At 39.5% G+C, this 20,547-nt stretch overlaps 1 protein-coding gene across 9 annotated transcripts in view; it reads left to right on the top strand.

The window, feature by feature from the left end:
* CFAP206 (cilia and flagella associated protein 206) overlaps nucleotides 1-18,062 on the top strand; it is a 31,538-nt gene extending 13,476 nt beyond the window's left edge. For 8 of the 9 annotated variants that reach the window (XM_035319937.1, XM_035319938.1, XM_035319943.1 and 5 more), the window contains 11 exons: nucleotides 3,416-3,499; nucleotides 3,823-3,913; nucleotides 5,005-5,193; nucleotides 5,461-5,619; nucleotides 6,552-6,760; nucleotides 7,697-7,816; nucleotides 10,111-10,309; nucleotides 11,026-11,163; nucleotides 13,165-13,358; nucleotides 14,392-14,535; nucleotides 17,491-18,062. In XM_035319937.1, the coding sequence (XP_035175828.1) occupies nucleotides 3,416-3,499; nucleotides 3,823-3,913; nucleotides 5,005-5,193; nucleotides 5,461-5,619; nucleotides 6,552-6,760; nucleotides 7,697-7,816; nucleotides 10,111-10,309; nucleotides 11,026-11,163; nucleotides 13,165-13,358; nucleotides 14,392-14,535; nucleotides 17,491-17,721 (1,758 nt within the window). In that variant the 3' untranslated portion in view covers nucleotides 17,722-18,062. Of the gene's footprint in view, nucleotides 1-686; nucleotides 935-3,415; nucleotides 3,500-3,822; nucleotides 3,914-5,004; nucleotides 5,194-5,460; nucleotides 5,620-6,551; nucleotides 6,761-7,696; nucleotides 7,817-10,110; nucleotides 10,310-11,025; nucleotides 11,164-13,164; nucleotides 13,359-14,391; nucleotides 14,536-17,490 lie in introns of those variants that run through there. The other variant, XM_035319936.1, reaches the window with a different exon arrangement.
* Nucleotides 18,063-20,547: the final 2,485 nt, after the last annotated feature.

Genomic DNA, 20,547 nt, shown 5'->3' with positions numbered 1-20,547 from the left:
ATCTCTACAACTACCAGAAAGGAAGGTGTGGGGAGCTGGGGGTCAGCCTCTTCTCACAGATAACTAGTGATAGGACTAGAGGGAATGGCCTCAAGGTGCACCAGGGGAGGTTTAGGTTAGAAATGAGGAGACATTTCTTCTCAGAAGGAGCAGTCAGGCATTGGGACGGGTTGCCCAGGGAGGTAGTGCAGTCACCGTCCCTGGAAGTATTCAAAAGACATGCAGATGTGGTGCTTGGGTACACGGTGAACCTGTCAGCACTAGGTTAGACTGGACTTGATGCCATAAAGACCTTTCCCACCCAGATGGCTCCGTGCTTCCACAGGCACCGCACGCCCCCAGACCCCCCCCCCCACGCCTCCCCGCGGCCCGGGTCCGGGCCCGCCCCGGGGCGGTTCCGTCTCCACGGGAACAGGCAGCGGCTGTGCCCGGCTGGAGGCAGCCCCAGCTTGCCACCGGGCCGGGCCGGGTGGTGGGGGTGAGATCGGGGCTTTGGGGTTTGGGGGTGAGGTGGCGGCACGGGGAGCGGCCCCAAAAGCGGCGGCGGGAGGCGGGTGGGAGGCCCCGGGCTGTCCCCAGTCGGCAGCGGAGAGCTGCGTTGCTCTTACAACCCGCCTTCGCTTTCCTCCCTGCCCCTGCTGCTTTAGGTTAAGTGCTCGCCGCTTGGAACTGCCCTCAGCCCTCAGCAGCCCGCCGGTGACCGAAAAGAGGCCGCAGAAGGCTGTGGTACAAGTGTCCTCCCTGCCCGCAGTGGTGCGGTGGGAGCTGGGCACTGAAAAGAGTGGGGAGAAGTCATACAGGCCTGTCAGGGTGGTGTCTGACCGCTATGTCTGGCGAGCTGACCGAAGGAATCATAAAGACCATCATCCGCAAAGTAGGACAAGAATGTGCCGCCAAGGGACAGGCTGTTTCTGAAACCTTGGTAGCTTTCATGGTAAGAGCAAGTGGAATGTTGTAGGGGTTTCATGAATCCATCTGGGCATTTTTCCAGTCACGTTCAGATTCTATTATGGTCAATAAAATCTCTCCCCCTCCCTATATATTGCTAAAGGAGCATGTAGAATTTCCAAACCTGGATGCTTTTAGCTTGGCAGTTCAAACCTCTTTTCAAGGCTTGCATGATTCAGGATCTTAAATTTTATATAATGTAAGTAGTTCTCCCAAAGTTGCTGACACTACCCAGAATGAATGATCATAGAATCATAAAATGGTTTGGGTTGGAAGGGACCTTAAAGATCATCCAGTTCCACCCTCTCTGCTATGGGCAGGGATGCCACCCAGGTTGCCCAAAGCCCCATCCAACCCAGCCTTGAACACCTCCAGGGCTGGGGCATCCACAGCTTCTCTGGGCAACCTGTGCCAGGGCCTCACCACCCTCTGAGTGAAGAATTTCCTTGTAACCTCTAATCTAAATCTCCCCTCTTTTAGTTTAAAACTATTTCCTCTTGTCCCGTCATTATCTGACTGAGCAAAAAGTTGCTCTCCATCTTTTTTATAAGCCCCCTGTAAGTATCGAAGAGCTGCAATGAGGTCACCCTGGAGCCTTTTCTTCTCCAGGCTGAACATCCCTAGCTCTCTCAGCCTTTCTCCAGCCCTCTGATCAACTTCACAGCCCTCCTCTGGACCCATTATGATGTGGAGCAAGGGAATAAATCTTTCTATGGTGTTAAAAATCAATAAACATCAAATACCAACTTCATGTCAGGGTGCCAAAGCAGGAGTGGCTGCAGCTGAGGCTTTCAGGAGTGACATTAATTCTGAAATGTCTCAGTTTCTGATTGTCCACATGAAGAAGTTCAGTGATATTCAGTATTGGGTCTTAGCAACCTCAGAAAGTATTTCATTTGTCTGAAATGCCATGACTGTGAACTTAAGGCTGTAGGTCCTGAGCCCTGGGATTTCTGTGAACTCAGAGCAGGAGTTCTCCATCATTTTTCTTCCATTGACAGATAACCCCCCTTCCCCCTTTTTTTTCCATTCTAAAGTGCAAATGAGGATTGTTTCTGAGCTTTAATAACATTTCTTCCACCTTTCTAAATGAACAAAAAGTTATGATACCATAGGTGGTTCATTGCAACAGATATATTTATTCTTTGTGATTTAACATTTACCTCTTCCATCTATTTTGATGGATTTTATTTTTTTTTCTGTGTTTAGGCATGGACGGGTTTTGTAAATGGGTTTAATATTTGGAGGAATAAGATTGGATCACAGTTAAACTAGAAACGAAATAGAATCAATCTTTGTGTTGTCCTTGGTGGACAACTGTTCAACTATTAATATCCTAAAATACATTATACACTTTGGCATTTCTTCTTACAAGACACAGCAGTAGTGCAAAATATAGTCTGAATGCACCTGAAGAAAGATGGAGTTAGGTTCTTTATTAATGTTGTAAGAATCAGCTCTCAATAAGCCTGTATATGAATATAAATGGTTCACAGCAATACTGTTAAGCTGTTTTTGTTTGTTTGCTTGTTTTTAACTAGCTAAAGGTTAACACCATGTCTTTAAAAATACATTGGAGTTCAAAAGCAGTGTTAATCAATTAAACATGAAAATTTTCATCAGATAAAAACTTATGTGGCTTGCAAGACAGTCAGCATAAATACCATTTGCAAGCATGCAAATATCTCCCTGTATGCAGAACAACATGATTTTTTATCCAAAGGGCAAGCATTTATACTGATGCATACAACACCAACATAGAAGTCTGTAAACAAACATAATGGATTGCTATAAAACTTTGCTTAGAAAAAATATATTTCCAGGCCATTTTTAAAGGAGCTGTATTTAAAATGCTCTTTTCAAAGTATTTATTTTCAAATAGATTTTTTTCCACTTATGTCTGAGACTTGAAATAGAAACTGGCAACACAAGTGAAATAGACTGACTTTGTTTCATTATCAAAGATTGAAATGGAACTAAACAATAGTAAAAATTGTATTTGTTTTTAAAATGTTATCAAGTAATTATCTGCACAATTTTATAATTTGAAGTATCTTAGTGATCTTACAGATAACAAAATTTGCAAATTCCCACTTTGAATTATAATTCTGTGGTAGTTCCTTCTGTGCAGTAAATGTATAAATAATATTCTTCTGCCTTGCGTTCCCTAAACGTTGGACCCAGTCACTGTGAACAGTTGCTCCTGCAAAGCTGTTCACTCCATCTGGAAGTCTCACAGGTATGTGGCATTCTGGCTTGCTGCAAAGAAGGGTGATTACAGGAACACGAGTTGTCAATAAATCACAAGGGGAAGAGAAGTTAATGTTAAACGACTTAAGTTTGAATTATTTCCTCTTAAGGCTGAGGAAGCGCTGTCTACACCAGAGATTTTTCAGAACTTAAAATGCTAACTGCAAAGAGTATATGCTGAGATATAAACTAATAGCTTTCTTTTGTCAATTTCTAGGTGAAAGCTGTTGTTCTAGATCCAAGAAATGAATTTAATGTGGATCAAATCCTTACAAAAAGAGATGTGCAAAATCTTATCCAGGTAATTTTGACATGAGGGTGAGTGTCAGTACTTAGCTAAGACCATACCATTATTTGGTACCTGTTCCTGTACCTCTAAGACCATTTTATTTTGATACCAACACTTAGAAGTCTCTAATGATACTTTATTATCACAGCTCTGTAGCTAAAGACTGGACTATGTTCCCTCATGTTAGTAAATGCGTTATACTTCATAGTATTCATGGCATGTCTAGAGAATGAAGGGGAGGTGCTCTGCTGCTGTTATAAAACTTGTCACATAGTCACAGTTTAGAAGTTTCTCCAGGAATTAGAAAGAATTCACTTTTCTGTCTCTCTTCTTAGCTTTGTGTTACCAGACTGCTTGACACAACAAACCCATCCCTGAGCACAATTAAGATGCAAGTTTACTTTGATATGAACTATGCAAACCGAGGTAATTTCAATACAGATAAATGTTTGAATAGAAGAGGTTGATTCTGAGTTTAGATTTTATGATCTCTCTGTAGGGCTAATACTGATTCCTGTTAAATGACTGCTGGCAGCAAAGCAAAATAGAAATCCCTGGAGAGATGTACTGTACAAGAGTTCTGTGTTTTGGTATGGATATTTTAGGGAAAAAATGTGCACTGCATTTGAGAGTACATTCGTCTCCTCCTGTCTGAGAGACTTACTGTATTAGATGGTTTTGGAACAATTCTGTTTTCAGGTGCGCTGGCTAGCTTTCTTCAGCAAGAAAAGCTTGGGCTGCACCTGCATATCTGAAAAAGAAACACTAACCAGAACTTCACTCATGTATCTGGAAGAGAACCTATTATTCTATCAATAATTGATAATTAAGAGAGATGAGTAACCTTGAACAGCGACAGTTTTAACCAAGTCTGTTTTGGTCCCATCAGTGGTAACTTCTTATGGTCTCGAAGTGGGAATGTGGAAGTGGAAGCAAAGTGAGATGGGGTTACAGTCTCTGCTCTGACTGTAAACTCAGACCTCAGTGAGACAGCAAGCACTGGCTGGGACATAGAAAACACAGATCAGACGTAGACAAAAAGTAAATGTTTGAGGTGGCAAGGGGCATCATGAAAGTGTTTTCTTGTTAGCATATATTAAAAACAAAAGTTAGCAGAATTAGGCTCCAAAGCCTTCTGGACTCAACAAGCTCAGTAACTCCAGTAAGAGGACTTCTGAGATCTCGGGTGGTGTTCAGAGCTGGGTGTGTAACTTTAGGGTGTATGTGTGTGTATGTTAGGTATTCTGGGTCCTACTGCTATCAGGGGAGCCCAGAAAGCCAGAATTGCTGCTTTAAGCTGGCCTGGATATTTCTCTGGCCTCTATTGACTGATACTAGTTGTACTAATGGTTAACTCCACTGCTGTTAATTATAAAGGTACAGTGCTCTGAACACCTGTGCTTCAGAGCTGTGCTACAGTTAAAGTGGCTCTTTGACTGTGGTAATGAATTGCACCCTCTGTATAGCCAAATTCCAAAGAATTTAGACATCAGTTTCTAACTGCCCTTCTTTCTTAGCTGAATTACTCAGAGAGCGGCATCGTGTTCTGGAGGGAAGGCTGGCTCCTCTGGTCAGAGATATCACAGACAGTCGTCCTCGCGTGCAAGATGAAATGCAGAGAGTGTATCAAATGATTGTTAGCTACATGCTGCTGAGCTCTGGCCTGGGATCCCCAACAGATATTGAGGTTGTCAGGGAGGTAACAGGTCAGTAAACTCCCAGTTTTGAGATTGGACTTTTCTTATTGAAAAATAAAATATTACCTTCTGTTTGCTGATCTTTAGATATAGATGTGGTAAACCATGATGAATGCTTGCTGCCTGAACTGTCACTGCTCAGCCCTGAGGTCTAAATTTGCCATAATTTTTACTTTGTGCAGTTGTTGTTCAGGAGAGGTTATTTTTGCTTGTTTAATCATTTTATTTTCCGATTCCTCATACCAAGGGCTTTCTCACCTTTTGCAATGGTTCTAGCTGCCTTGCAGAGTATATTCCCCCAGACAGCGCTGGTTGTGTTCATCTCGCTCAGTAAGAAGGATAAAGAGCAACAGCTGAAAAATCTTGCCATGCTAGTCACAGGGATTCGATTGTTCAACAAGGAGTGTGGGAAAGGAGGAAAGGGTATTGATGACCGTAAGTATACAACTGCCTTTGGGTTGTGAATCCCCAATTACTTGTTCCTGGCCTTCTCTGTTGGAGTGGCTCCGATAATATCCCCTCTCTCTAGATAAACAGCTTTGACCCAGGGCCTGTAAACCTGGAGGAAATGTACATACTTAGTATTTGATTATAGGTTTCCATGTAGGCTTCTACTATTTTGCTAAAAGAGAATCCGGTGTGGTTTATGTAGAAGGATTATATGCATTAACTTGATGCACTGATTTACCTCGAGATAACTCGTTCCCTGATCCTTGGCCATTAAGTGAATTAAATGTGTAAGGTTTGCCTTAAAAAGCAGATAATTAAGATCTTGAAAGAACACTGTCAATCCAATTACAATTTTCTGTTGAGCAAGTGTAATGAGAATTCTGAAAAGTTGCTGGGGCGTTATCTGTATTCTGACAATTTAGAGTAACCCCTTCAGATTCTGAACATGTTCTCAAAAATCTTTTGGATTGTGAATCCTTCTGCTTGTTTAATGGTAAAAAATGTCAGTTGGTATCCTGGAATTTTTTCAAAAGCTATATTCAGAGCAGGGCAAGAATTTTCCTTTGTTACTTGAATTTTACAGATGGGGAAAGTGAGAACTGAAAATTACACAGATTGCCTAAAGACTCACAGGAAACCCATGTCAGTGTTAGCAACTGAGCTGCATCTATTATAAAGCAAGTTTTCTCACAGTCCTTGACTTGACATTTCCACACCTGTAATTCTGACTGTTTGGAACAACTTGACTAGTAAGTCAGGTGGTTGGATCTATACACCAACAGTTGGGAGTATAAGGATAGAGGTTAGAAATCAACGTTTTGTTGGGACACCGCTGTGCCCTAATACTGCCCTGTAACTGTTTGCTAATGATTTAGATCACTCTTTTTGTGTGTATCTCTTTTATTCTATATAAACAGTGCCAGGCATTCTGAATGAAGCCATTCCATCAGCTACACGGACTGTTGAAGACAGTCTTAATACTTGCCATGTGCTAGCCCGCTGTTACACAGCTCTGTTGGAATCCACGCACGAAGACCAGCACAGACACAGGCAGCTTAGTTCCTTCAAACTAAAAGAAGCGCTGTTCGGTGTGAGACAATACGAGGCCTTCCTCTGCATCCTTATGGTGAGACAACATCTTGTTGGGTTTAAAAAAAAAAAGTTTCAGAAATGATTGAAATCAGGTTTTTCTCAGAATATGAGAGCCTACATAACCTTTATGCAGAGCTTTGTATCTAACTTGCTGGGGTTTGCTACTGTCAGGTAAAAGACAAAATTAATTAATTGTTCCCTTCAGTGTGACTGCACTTGCATTTCATTTCTGAAGCTTTCCTTTTTTGGGGGGGGGGTTAATTTCATCACGAAAGGACTAAAAAGGCAGGGCTTTTCTTGTTTGTATACTGATACTCTATCTGCTTAGACGTTGTGTAGGTGATTGGAAAATATAAAGTGGGATTCTTCTGTAAAATACCTAGTGAGAAAAGCCAGACTACCTGAAATAACAGATCTCTTCATATCTGCATAGAATTGAAGAAGCATAATGGGAATATTTGTTTCTATTAAAAGCTGTCCCTCAAAAGAGACATGAAAGAAAAATTCTTGTTCAATCCATAAATCGTCTCAGTTTAAGGATGTAGACATCCCTAACACACATGGAGTCATCAGAAGTCTTAAGAACACAATTTAAATTCCTAAAACTTGTTTTGCTTATGAAGACCTTTTTATTTGTCTTTTAAGAATAGCTGGGTTATGTTACAACAATTATGTTACTCTCCTGTACATCATAAAGCTTGAGAAAATGTTTCTCTTTAATGTTTTTTTTTTTTTTTTAATTTCTCTTCATTTCAAAAGCATTGAGGTTTTATGTAAAAATTCCTAGTATTTGTTAGAGAAGTGCCTGGTCTTATACCTGAACACTCAAGAAAAAAATTATTTTGTTGAAAGTTAGGGTTCATTTTGCGCTTTAAAATAATTGAACAAAGAGATCAACATAAATATTTGTTACTAAATATTTCGTTTTTTGACTCTCATACTTCTTACCTGAAGTACATTCTCTTTCCAGTCTGATGCAATTACAGGTGCCCAAGAAATTGAAAAGATGAATGTGCAGTTTACAACAACAATGGAGCAGTTGAAAAACACAGTTCAGAATAAGGTTTCCGTGGATACCAAAGAAGTTTTTGTAAGTATTTTGAATTGAAAACTTACTTGTTTTTAATTAGAAAAAGAAAAAAAAAAATACAGGTGTGTTTTTGCATAGTTTGTTTTAAGAAATGGGCTGCATTATTTTCTCTTTTATATCAGCACTCCCGGTAGTTTTTCAAGGGTTGACTAAACTATCAGACTTGATCTCAAGGTACAAGGAAAGCAAGGTACAAAATGGAGGGAAGGAATTAAATACTATTTTTCTCTAAGTATCTTGAGTTGTTTGTCGGTAGTTGTAGAATTACAAATGGTATTGTCCTGTTTTGTTTAAATATTCTCTCCTGTTCCTGCCGAAGTTGTTAGAACATATTGATAATAGCACATCAGAATGTGATTGCTTTGAAATCCTTTCAGATAGCAATTCCTGCAATTACAGTATGGCTCCTTGGTAACATTTTTCTAAAGAAATTGGGTTACTGCGATAGGATTTCAGTCTCTTTGCCCTTCCTAATAATTGCTGAATCCGTTGGCCAGTTCCAGTTGAACTTTTCAGAGCCCAGAGCTCTCAGAATATGTCATTTTCTGCAAGCTCTCTGAAAAATAAGTAATTGGACAGACACAATTAGAGCCCTTCTTAGGGAGCAGTGAGCAGACACGTACCTCTGTGCAATCCATGTTCTGTAATTGGTTGGTGGTTACAGGACATGGGAGGGAGGTGTGGGAGGAAGAGAGAATGAGTGATGTGAACTGTAAGCATTTAAAGAAGGTGCCTGCTTACAGTATGAAAACCTGGGATTAGTATGATGGCATGATAAAAAGGATATGGGAGAGAAATACATCAGAAAGTAGGCTTCCATAAATATATATTTTTGGAAGAGCTCGTTATTTTGTGTGATGTGCCTACCATTTTAATTCCGTGTAGGTAGCTGCTGAACTAGCCTTCCCTTTATACATATGTTAGGTTTTATTTCATCCTTCAGAACAAATAATTAGAAAGCAAAATAAAGCCTGATGTGGAGGAGAGAAGAGGACAGATCATGCCCCACCTGCTTACTCAGAGTATTTTTTGCACTTCCCATGAGGGTATCTGTGCTGGAAACTCATGGCAATGGCACTTTGAGGTGCAACTCAGGTGTGAACTGATGCTTCAGCTTATGTGTGCTTGTGATTTTATAAACAAGATTTGCTCACTGCTTAAAGCCGTTTTTCTCTCTTCTTCTGTATCTTCATGGGGGTTAAGTGCTTGATACACACTTTAGTATACATACTTCAGTATAGTGATAAAGACAGAGGGAAGAGATGAGTAGGCTTTTCTTGGAGGCATGTGAGAGAAGAAAGCTCAGTTTAGGTTCTTTGACTTCCTCTGGAAAAGCCTGTTTCTTCCCCGGGATGGTGGAAGGAGCCTAGGAAGATTCAGGTCACTGATCTGAATTTAACCTTTCTGAATACCCGTTGCCCTTCTTCCTAGAAGCTGTCTGCTCTTGGCTGCTTCCTGTACTATATTTGTAGCAATCCTTTGTTTTAGTAAACACAGTAGATTTCATTAATACTCTTTTAATCCTAATTTTTGTGTAGTAAGAATGGTTTTGGTCTTGCTTCCTTTCCCTTTGTTTCTTCCATTTTTGTACCTATAACTTTTCCACAGTGTTAGAGATGCTGATGAATTCCAGAGCTAACTCTTTTGACCATTAATGTAATAATGATGGGAACATGCATAAAACACAGCGCTGCTGGCATGCGTTTCAGATTTGTTGAGCCTCTCCCCATAAACGCCCTGTACTTAGGGGCAACAGGGCACACTTAATATCACTATAATTAAGCACTTATACTCAAAGCTGAGGGCCTTCTTTGGTAGGTGAGCACACGTTTATGTCAGCATTGCTGCTGGGAATGGCAGCTTCCAGTTTTGCCCTAAACCCTGCACCTCTCTGAGGCTGGATGTAGGTGCCTGGACCTGCGCGATGGGAGTTAGAATCATAGAATCATAGAATCATAGAATATCCTGAGTTGGAAGGGACCCTTAAGGATCATCAAGTCCAACTCTCGACACCGCACAGGTCTACCCAAAAGTTCAGATCATGTGCCTAAGTTCACAGTCCAATCTCTTCTTAAATTCAGACAGGCTCGGTGCAGTGACCACTTCCCTGGGGAGCCTGTTCCAGTGTGCAACCAGTTCCACTTTCAAAACCCCAGGCTCCCCCTGGGTTTTTGGGGTGCTGAAGGCCTTGTAGGTCAGCTCTGCTCATATCAGGGGTTGTTGTGCACAGCACTGGGGTTATGTTGCAGACATAAAACAATTCTAGACTTCAGATAGTTTTATTTATTTTATAGCCTCTCTTTGTTGCAATTTATGACGTGTGGACTGGATTTCAGAACGAGATGCTACTCCTGAGCTTTCTCACAAATATGACTAACAATCTGCAACAGTTCTTGGAAACACAATCGCAGCTTTTTCCTGAGGAAGTGCTAACATCTCTTCTGGAAGGAGTGACTGTGAAAACTGATGAGGAAAGGATAAGAGAAACAATGGGTACTGAAAGTTACTATTTTTTGGTTTGTTTTCTTTAACATCTCAAGATTTTATGATTTAAATTTTACATACAGAAGGAACTACACATTGATTTTTTAATAATCAGAATTTCTACAGTAAATTAAAATGCAGTCTGTGTAGTGTGTGGATTTATTTTCCATGTACAGTTTGGGCTTTTATTTTATATATATAATATATATATAATATATATAATATATATTATATATAAAATACATATGTATTATAAAACTAAAACATTTCTAGTAGCTACAAACATAACTTATAAAAATGTCAGAGTTGTCAGAAGAAAGAATACTTCTAATTTTTTTTTAAGTTTCTTAAGTTTATGGCTTCTTACACCTTTCAGAACTTCTGAAGTGAATGGAGGAATAAAAAAGCTAAATAATGGGGCTTTGTTTTTTTGCCAGAAGTGTGTTTTTGTAAAGTTGCTATCCCTAATAACCATGTTATACTCAAGGAGATTGGTAATGTGTGAGTGGGTGAAACCAAAATGGGACCATATGATATTACCTTCCTCTTTTGTCCTGTTTCCAAAGAAAACTAATGCTTTTAACTGATCTTTTCAGTCCTTCAGGACTGGTTCCTTAGGATCTTTTCTAAGGTAGGTCTGAAGTTTGGGAAGATAATAATAATCAGGTTGTCCTGTAACATGATTATATTTTAAACATCAGATGTTTTGTTAAATCATTTCTTAGGAACACGAGTAAACGTTTCAGATTTTGAGAACCAAGAATGGCTTTTTCCAGAGACGACTGCTAATTTTGATCAGTTGCTAATCCAGTACCGTGGTTTCTGTGCGTATGCAATTGGTGTAAAAGGCCTCATCCTTCCAGGTATGCTCTGTAGTTAGATCTCCTTACTTCACATGTACACAAGTACAAGAGAAGATGTGAAGATGTTCTGAATGCATCCTCTTTTTGTCAAAACTGAACTACTGTAATTTCATGTGTGTAATTTTCACTCCCAGATAACTTACTTCCCCCGTTGAAATATTTTTCTTTAAAAAATACCCGGATAAACTGCCCAAAATAGAAGGTAGGAGGGCTTCAAGAGAAAGTAGGCACAAACAAGCAGAAGCAGAGACGAAATGGGATGGACAAATGTTCCCTCCTGCTGTCTGTGCATCCGTATAACCTACATTGCAACTGAATGCAGGTTTGTTGTTGTTAATGTGTTTTCATACAGTCACCTGTAAATGGTCATTCCTTCTATTTTGTGTAACAGTGTGTTGAAACACACCCATTCGTGCCTACATCGTACATATATTTAAACAGCAGATATAAAATATAGAAAGTCTTCTCTGAATAGAATAGTGCAAAATTGCACTTGGTGCAACCCTACTAATGGTAGGATTTATTTGATCCGGTATAGGGCCATTTGTCTTGAGAACAAGTTGTATTTCAGCTACCCCATTTTTTTCTGTTTTCTGTCTTCCAGTGTTTTATAAAATCTATCCATATAGAACTATTTTAAACCTACAGGAGGCTGGGAGGAATATGTGGCCACTTCTTGGCGTTATTAAAAATTATGTTTCAATAGCAGTGTAAATATATTACACTTAGTATTGTGCATGAGAACAGCTGTCATGGGTTAGGCTGAAGGTCTCTCTAGCCTTACATCTGATCATGAGAAGTCAGGTAGGAATGGTCCTTCCTTCATCATATCCTTCCTTGTTCTTGCAGTCAGTGGTTATGGGATTGCTTCAGATAAATGTTGTGTTTTCACCTTTCTGTTAAATAATCATGGGTAGAGGTTTTTCATTTACCTAATTGCTTTTGGAATCCATTCAGAGTTTGCCATGGGATATTCTAATTGTCAAAAGTCCCACAGTTGTAATTATGTATAGTATGAAAAAGTACCTCTTTCTGAGATGGGCTTAAGCTCTGGCTTGGTAATTTCATCACAGCTCATGGTTTTTCTATTAGGAAAATCAGAAAACAGTCATTTTATATCAGAACTCCTGCATGCAATTCATGGTTTTCTAATCCTGAGTCCTATTTTTCTTTGGTTGCTTCTTTTTAATACTGGAGACGACTGTTCCTTTAACCCTTCCTTCTGCGAAGAGTATTTCAAGCCTCTGATAACTCCCAGCTCACTTCATGTTATTTTTCTTTTTCTAAGGGATTGGTACAAAATGTAATACAGCAAACATAGCATAATATAGGCTTTTATATTTTTTTTCTCCCCCTCTGTTAGTGTCCTACTAATTCCTGACATTCTTTGAGCATTTCTTGATTGCCACTGAATAGTGCTATTTAATATCTTCAAGGCACTGTCTGCGATAATTCTAAGTCTTTCCTGGACAATAGTAGCTGAAAGAGTCATTCGTTGTAGGTGAGCTCAATTTATGTGTTCCTTGATAAGTTATTTGGCCTTTATTGACTAAATTTTCTCTGTTAATTTGTTGTCCAGCTTCTCAGCTGCTTCATCCCCCTCGCATAACTTCAGTGTAATGCCCCTTGGTGTAAATTGATTGCTGATCTGCAATCCGGTATTTGCTGGAACATTTCTGGGCATGGACATTTGTTCTTATGCTTTTGCTGTAGGTGTTTTATCCATTGTTTTTCTCACAGACATGGAGTCTGATCTAGATTAAGGTATGCTGGATGTAAACTGGTCAAAAGCAGTTGTATTGGCCTAAAGGAATATACTTTTTTGTATTTAAAAATATTTCAGGGATTTATGCTGATTTCAGAAAAAAAAAAAAAAAAGGAAATGAAGTGACTTGAGAGAAACATTTTAAATCAAGATCATATGTCTTTTGTATTGGATATTGTGCTATTTACTATTTTATTTTGTTTCTGTTTTGTTTTGTTTTGTTTTGTTTTCCCTAGGAAATCCTGCTATTGGAATTTTGAAGCACAAGGACAGATGTTACGTGTTCAGTTCCAAAGAATCTGCTTACATTTTTGCTCAAGATCCAGATAAGTTCATTCAGCTGAATGTAGAAAAAGCAAAAGAACACGCAGAGCTAATTCATCTGCTCGAGCTTCACCATCAGTTTGAATACCTTGCTCCATACACACAGGTGCACATTGCCCCTGCCTCTTGCTGAACAGCTGTCGGATCACTGCTTGATCTGTCCTTTCTAGAACATAATAAGGGCAGATGAAGTATAATAATCTGCCTCTCACACAGAACATCTGATGGTTCCTCTCTTCCAGGCCTTTGTGGTGTAGATAACAGCATAAGGGGAAAATGTTTCTTCTCACCTTGTCTCTTCCTAGGAGAGTATGTAGAGCCAAAGGATTATGGCAGTGATGAAAACTGCTCATCCTTATCCTAGGAAGATCCCATGTCTGATGTTTCTTTTCCCCATTATTGCAAAACTAGCTTAAAGGGACAATAAGTTAATGCAATAGGAGATGAGCCAGATACCACATTAACTAGAGCTTTAGCTCAGGAGTTCATCAGCATGTGCTGGATGAGCATGTAGCGATATGTGGGGACAGGATTTATGGAATGTACTGCAGAACAAAAGGGGGCTCGTTAATAATGAGTGTCACACTGCTACAACGTGAAATCCAAAGGCTTGATTTTGATGTATAGATTTTCTCTGTGACACATTGTAAATTCTAAATCCCTAGCTATGCAAAGTACACAGTCTTGAACTGACCCTTGGTGAGAAAGATAGGGTTTATATCCTACCTCTGGCAGAGATGTAAGCATTTCTCCAGATGATTATTTATGATTTTTAGTCTGTTTGTGATGGTAACTGAGGTGCCTACCTCATAAAATACTGCCTGTGGAGGTGGGATCCCTTTTTATCAAAGTCCAGTGATTAAGCACTTACCCAGGATGGGGGAGTCTGAAATTCAGCTGTGGCATCTGCCTAAAGGGTTTTCTGTCAGAAATTAAATTCAACAAATTCTGACTGGTTTCTTTTCAGTGGGTTCAGGGGAACAAAAATATTGTTGAACGTAAAAATCATTACCTACTTGCAATGTACAGGTTTGCAGGTTTCTGTTTGCTTTTAAGAATATGCATATCCATATTCTGTCTTAGATGCCTGCATTCTCCTCATTAATGCCTTGCTTGTTGGCTTTTTTTCCTCTATCCAGGCAAGAAATGCAGACAAACATTTGATGAAACCAAGCACAAAATGTGACAGCAGCACTCAGACTGATACTCACATCTTGCCTCCGTCTATTGTGAAGTCCTATGAATGGAATGAGTGGGAACTGAGAAGAAAAGCTATAAAATTGGTTTGTATTGTTACTACCAGAGTTTCATGTGCCGGATAACAGAGTTCAGACTAAATTATTGCAAAGTATTGTACTTTGCAGCGTGAGTCTAAACTTACCCAAAGCTGCATGCCTTTGTTACAACTGGTTCAATAATTTTTTCCCCATTTTTTGAGCAGTGCTTTCCACTACTAAGTCTATTCATTCTTATTTTTTCAGTTGCCTTCTTTAAGTGATAAGTTTACTGATTAGCACTGAATCTTAAAGTTGTTTCTCCACTCCCAAGTTTAACAGTTTGAAGATGTTGCTACATAAATTGCTTTTTGTATTTTTTTATTATTTGATTTTAAATGGGGTCGCAGAAGGGTTTGTGTCAAGCACAACTTTATTGCAAGATGAACAATTTATATTAATATCACCATCAAGTAAGAGGAGAAAAAACATAGTAACTGGCAGGCAGAACAGTTAGGAATACCTTTGAATGTGGTTCACCCTGCAGAAGCTTTCTTTGAACTAACTTATCCACCCCTGAAAGAAATCAAAGCATGAGTCTCTCTTTTTTTTTTTTTTTGGCATATCTTGAATCCTCATGTTTGCTAAAACCAACCAACTCATTGGGTTTTTTTGAAAGTGAAATTCCCCTCTTTCATGTACAACCAATCCAGATATGTAAGAAACAGAGCAAGTAGCTTTTCTGTTGTATATGTAACCCAGAGGAAATGGTTGTTATATATAAATCATGATGATTTTCTGTTGGATTGGAAATCACAGTCCCACAGAGGGTTGGCGACATACATAAAAGCTTCTGAAGTAACAGCATATATTTAGAAAGCTGCTTACTAGAAGCTTTTCTTTTCCCAGCACATGCAATTGTTCAGGTTTTCACAATTCAATCAAAATGAACTTGTTAGTGTAGGTAATATTGCAGTTACCAACAATAACTGGACACAGAATGCTGCAGGGAGGTGGGTTTGAGGTTTCTTTTTTGTGAACAGATGCACTATGGAGGCCTGTTGTCTGCTGTGAGGCCTGTTTCTTTTCTGTCATTCTTCTTGCCATCAACTTTCTAACATTATAAAAGGAAATCAAAATTTTTAGAGTGAGATTTTTTTGACAGTATTAGCTGGTTTACAAAGGCTTCTAAGCAATAGGTGTTGCTGAGGTATATGAAAAGAAGCCAGTTAGGTTTGCAAGTGGCCTATCTTAAAGCCTCATTTTGCTTCTCTAATGGGCAGAAGTACATAAGTGCTAAGATGTGCTCAGTGGTTATGCTTATCTTTAGCATAAGCAAAGGTGTATGTTTTCTAAGAGTTGAGCTTGACGAGTTTACAAGCAAATTTGTAGCTCCTTACTTGGAAATGTTTAGAGACAAAGTACTCGGGGTGTCTTAGCAACAGCCGTCTGTATGGGAGATTGGCGATGCGGGGTTGAAACAAAAAATACAAGGCTCATGCAAAAGCACTTGTCTGCACCGACTATGCTGAATTTGTAATATGGAGCTGATAAAACATTTAGAGCCAAAGTGCTGAAATAACAGATGCAGCTTACCAACACATCTGTAAATCCGATGCTATTAGGGGAGCAACGGGCATATTTGCGGGTTTTGGTACAGGATAAGCTCAGATGCCTTGGGTTTCTTTTCTGTTGTTTATACTTAGCCAGAAAACTTGAAGGATTAAAATAGGAATTGTTAACAAGACTTATTCGATGTTAGAAGTAGAATTTTCAGCTCACATTTGTTTCTCTGTACAAGCATACAGTATTCCTTGCAATAGCAGTCGCTCAGCATTCACTCGTTTTAGCTGTCAGCAAAACCCTTTATTGGGAAAAATAAAATAAAATAATAATAATAAACAAATAATAAAATACTCTTTCTTTCCATCACATCTTTTCTGTAAATTCATTATTGTTCTTTTCTGTATTTTCCTGTGACACAGTGCCTAAGATGCCATTGTAGATTAAGATACTGAACTGTGTCTACCTGTAGGCATTTAAACTTCCATTACAGTCCCTACAGATCTCACTAGTGGAGTCCGGAGAGTGTATTGGCTTTTCCTGGTACAAACACCCAATTACAGGCCAACTTAATCACTCCACGGACTTGGACTTCAGACTCCAGTTATGGGACTGCACACTGGGGACTTCCTCACTTTCATGTATGGGTCAGAATCCCACCACGTGAGACTGTATTTTGTATATTTCAGTGATAACGACATGTCATACAATTTGAAGTGGTTTGTATCATTGCTGACATAGAAGAAGGAACATACATTTTGTTGTTTTAAGTGCTGATTTGGTAATATTAACACTTCATAAATGATTCTGTTGCATCTCCAGCAGTTGCTATGATTAAACAGGGCTTTTATTATTGCCATAGATTACCTGTCTTGTGCCATTTGCCAAGGGCCTAACAAGTAATCACTTGAAAGAAGGTATTTTTTCCCTTTTATCTGATACTCTGTGACACCAACCACCAAATCTCATCACATCTGGTAGAAACCAAAGGCTAGATCCTGTAGTTTAGTTGTCCACAATGTTTGGGATCCCCAGATTTGTTTTGGCTTGTAGATACCAAGAGATTAATCCGCCTTCCATCACATTCAGTGTACTTTCCAATTGACTGAAATAAATTTGAAGCACTGGCAGAGCTTAACATGAAAATTACATTTCATTCTAACAAAACAAAGTCTTAAGCGTTTCACAAAATTTGAAGCATATTTACTAAAGAAAAACATGGAAACAACAAGACTCAAAATTTTATAATTGTGGGGCTCCATATGGTTTTGTTCACACATTCTGTTAGATTCAGGGGTTAGTTTCAAGGAATTTAGGGTAGGATGAAGTGTTCAGTGTTACATTTTTGTGAAGCCCATGGAGGTACGATATGCAAATGCAGAATGTGTAACACCTAAGTAAATGCTAGGGCTAAAATGTTCAAACAAATTTTGCTTAATGTGATTCTTTCTGCGTCTTTAGGCCAATTTGCGTCGCAAGTTAACCCATGCCATGCAGACTGATCTTAGCCATCTGAGAAGGGAGAACTCCACCCAAGTGTACTTGCCAAAAGATGTCAGCACCCAGACTAAGCACGATAACTCGAGCAATGTACCCAGACCACAGATTTTCTTGGCAGGTCTCCGAGGAGGGTCATCTGCTGCTACTCATATGGTCAAAGTGGACTTAACAAGACCAATAGATGAAACCTAAGTGAAAATGAGAAACCTAAAGAAATATACTAAATACATATAAAAATCTCAACGTATACCTAAATCAAGTTACCAAAAACTTTTACTGTGTCTGTTGATTCCAGGAGCAGTTGACTTACTTCGTTTGTCTTACTTGCTAGGGCTGCTAAATGGTATTAAGTGATAGAAATGATGGGCCTGAAACACCCAGAGTTTAAAAAGCAATTTATAGTGAAGATGTGCCTGAAAACTTAAACTAATATTTAAATGTGTAGTGTGGGTCTGGGGTTTTCTTGATTTTGTAATACAGTGACTGCTTGCTGAAACACCACTGTTAAGAGACATGGCTTTGGTACATGAAAAGCATAGCGTTAGACACGCCGCTTTTATGAGATGCAGGGCCAGTCCTGCAGCTCCTACAGAGGCATAATTCTCATTGGTGCGAAGTAAAACTGATCCCGAGAGAGTCATCCAGATGTCACAGCTCTACCCACGGAGCATAATTGTCCAGAAGGTTTTTACCAGCAAGATGAAGTCAGTTTAGATTCTTGGGCCTGTCCATTCATGCTGCTGTTAATGTCTCTCCAAGTAATGGCCTTATGAGCAGAGGCTAGGGCAGGGGGCTGAATCTATCTGGGATGGCTCTGGCAGCCATTTCAGGTCTCCAATAATTTCTGTGTCCGTTGGCTAAAATGTGTGCTTACCAGCACATGGCAAACAATAGGAACTTCAGGGATGTTTTTTAAAGCATTATTTCACTTGTGTTTAAAAAAGCTAAAGCACAACAGGAAAAGGTTTTTATCTCTGTTTCATTGCGGCACTGAAATACGTGCCAGGTCTGTTAAGCTCAACAGCAGCTATTATTTCTCTTTGTGAAAAGCTGAATCAGTTGAGCTTTAAAATCTTGTCAGACGAAATAGGGAATACATTAAAACAGAGATGCTTTTCACAACAACAAAAAGCTCCACCAGTTATTTTCTGCAAATTATCCTGAGGCACCTCTGCGATTGGCTAAGGTTTTAACTCTCCTTTTGGCCAGGTGCGCCATGGTGCATCGTAGTTTCCTGGGCCATTGTTATACCAGCTTGTGATAATGAAGTGTGGAGATTCAAGCTGCTGGGTGACTTTTCTGTGGCATTGTATAGGGTAACATTCTTTTATTTTTTTTTGTTTAACTGTCCAAGGTGTATTTGGCTTCACTTTTTTAAGTTAAACATCTGCAGCTAATCCACAAGGTATTACCAAAAATAATTAAAAATAATAATAATATTAAAAAAGATCAGAAGGGGAGTGCATTATAAAACTTAAACTGTTTGTACTAGCTGATTTTTCCCTTTTGTAAAAAAAAAAAAAAAAAAAAAAAAAAAAGAATCAGTAGCAGCCAGATATGGAGCTCTTCCAGGTTTTTCAATGATGAGCTGGCACCAATTTTCAGATTTATTAACTAATACGTGAGTGCTATTACTTGCAGCTTTTTTAGTTCAGAGAAGATATCCTGTTGATGGTTAATGCAGTACTTTTTGCTCCTGTTGATGGTTAATGCAGTACTTTTTGCTCTGTACATCTTTATCATCATTTGCTTTGAAACTTTTATGTTAAAGTTCTTACCCTGAACCAATGAGCTGGTATTTTAAGAATATATAAACACACACATAAAAGAAAATTGATGAGTGAAAATCCTTTTTATTATTTTCTTTTACATTTGTAGAAGCGATGGCAGCATTGTGGAATAGTGGGGAACATGACTGTAATTTCAGATTGGACACAGCAGAAACATGTCAATATGGAAAAGTTTACTACTGGCAGAGACAAAGCGGCATGTGAGATTGTCACTTCCTGGGTGTTTACTGCCGTTAAAATAGTTCGGAAAAAAAATGGAAGATTATTTTTCAGAATGGCTTTATTCATGTGGAAGGGGAGACAATTTTCAGTTCATGCCCATTTGAACTTGAGCATGTCTTTATTTGAGTCTCCACTTCTTTTCAACAGCTCTTCCTGGTGCAACAGTGAGTGTGCTTATGATGGAAAGATCACGCAAGACGTAGCCCTGTAGCCAGCAGTTTGGTACTGAAGTGCAGTGTGTGCAGCTATCAGGCTTCAAGGTTATTCAAAGGGTAGCTCATCACAGCACACTTTGCATTTACAGCTGTTTTTTGTGTTTTGATGTTTGTCCTATAAGATTATGCTGTCTGGGGAGCACAACAGAGATACGTAGAAAGCAAGAGATACACAGATTGCAGCCTAACACTTCACTTGAATTCCTTAAGCTTTACTCTGTAATTTGCATGCATCAATCAGTCATTGAAATCACCTGGTGGCTGCTGCACAGGTTAGAATATTGCTCCATTTCCACGTCCTTCAAATCTCCTCAGCCTCCAAAGCGATGCCTCTAACACCACCTCTCTCCTCCTGCGTGCTGTCAGTCGTAGGCAGCTGCTACCTGGTGAGGCCCCCTGGGACCTGAACAAAGCCTCCATGGGGCGTCTGCTGCAGAGCCAAGGTGGCTTTCCAATGCTTTCCCTCCTGCCTTCATAGCAGAGAAACAAACTAGCTGGGTAGAGGTTATGAGGGGAAGAAATTGTGTAACTAACAGTGTATATGTTCAGTCAGTACAAATTAGAGAATACTGTTCACGTTGTAACAGGAACGTTACTAAAACCAGTGTCTTGCCCTGGTGTGGGCTTCCCTCTTGCCATAACCTTTGTGGAGAGGGCCCTGCCACGTGGGGTGGAGCATCCAGCCCTCGTTTTGTCTCTTTCCTTGCACCCCAGGACGAAGGGATGTGATGGTCTGGGGTAGTGGGATCCAGTGGGCATGGGCGCTTCATTTGCCTGTCTGCACTTGGCAG

This window comes from Oxyura jamaicensis, chromosome 3 (genome assembly GCF_011077185.1).
Source record: "Oxyura jamaicensis isolate SHBP4307 breed ruddy duck chromosome 3, BPBGC_Ojam_1.0, whole genome shotgun sequence".
In the NCBI taxonomy this organism is placed as follows: Eukaryota; Metazoa; Chordata; class Aves; order Anseriformes; family Anatidae; genus Oxyura; species Oxyura jamaicensis.
The sequence above is the reverse complement of the archived record's forward strand: the minus strand, read 5'-3'. Positions and strand labels throughout refer to the sequence as shown.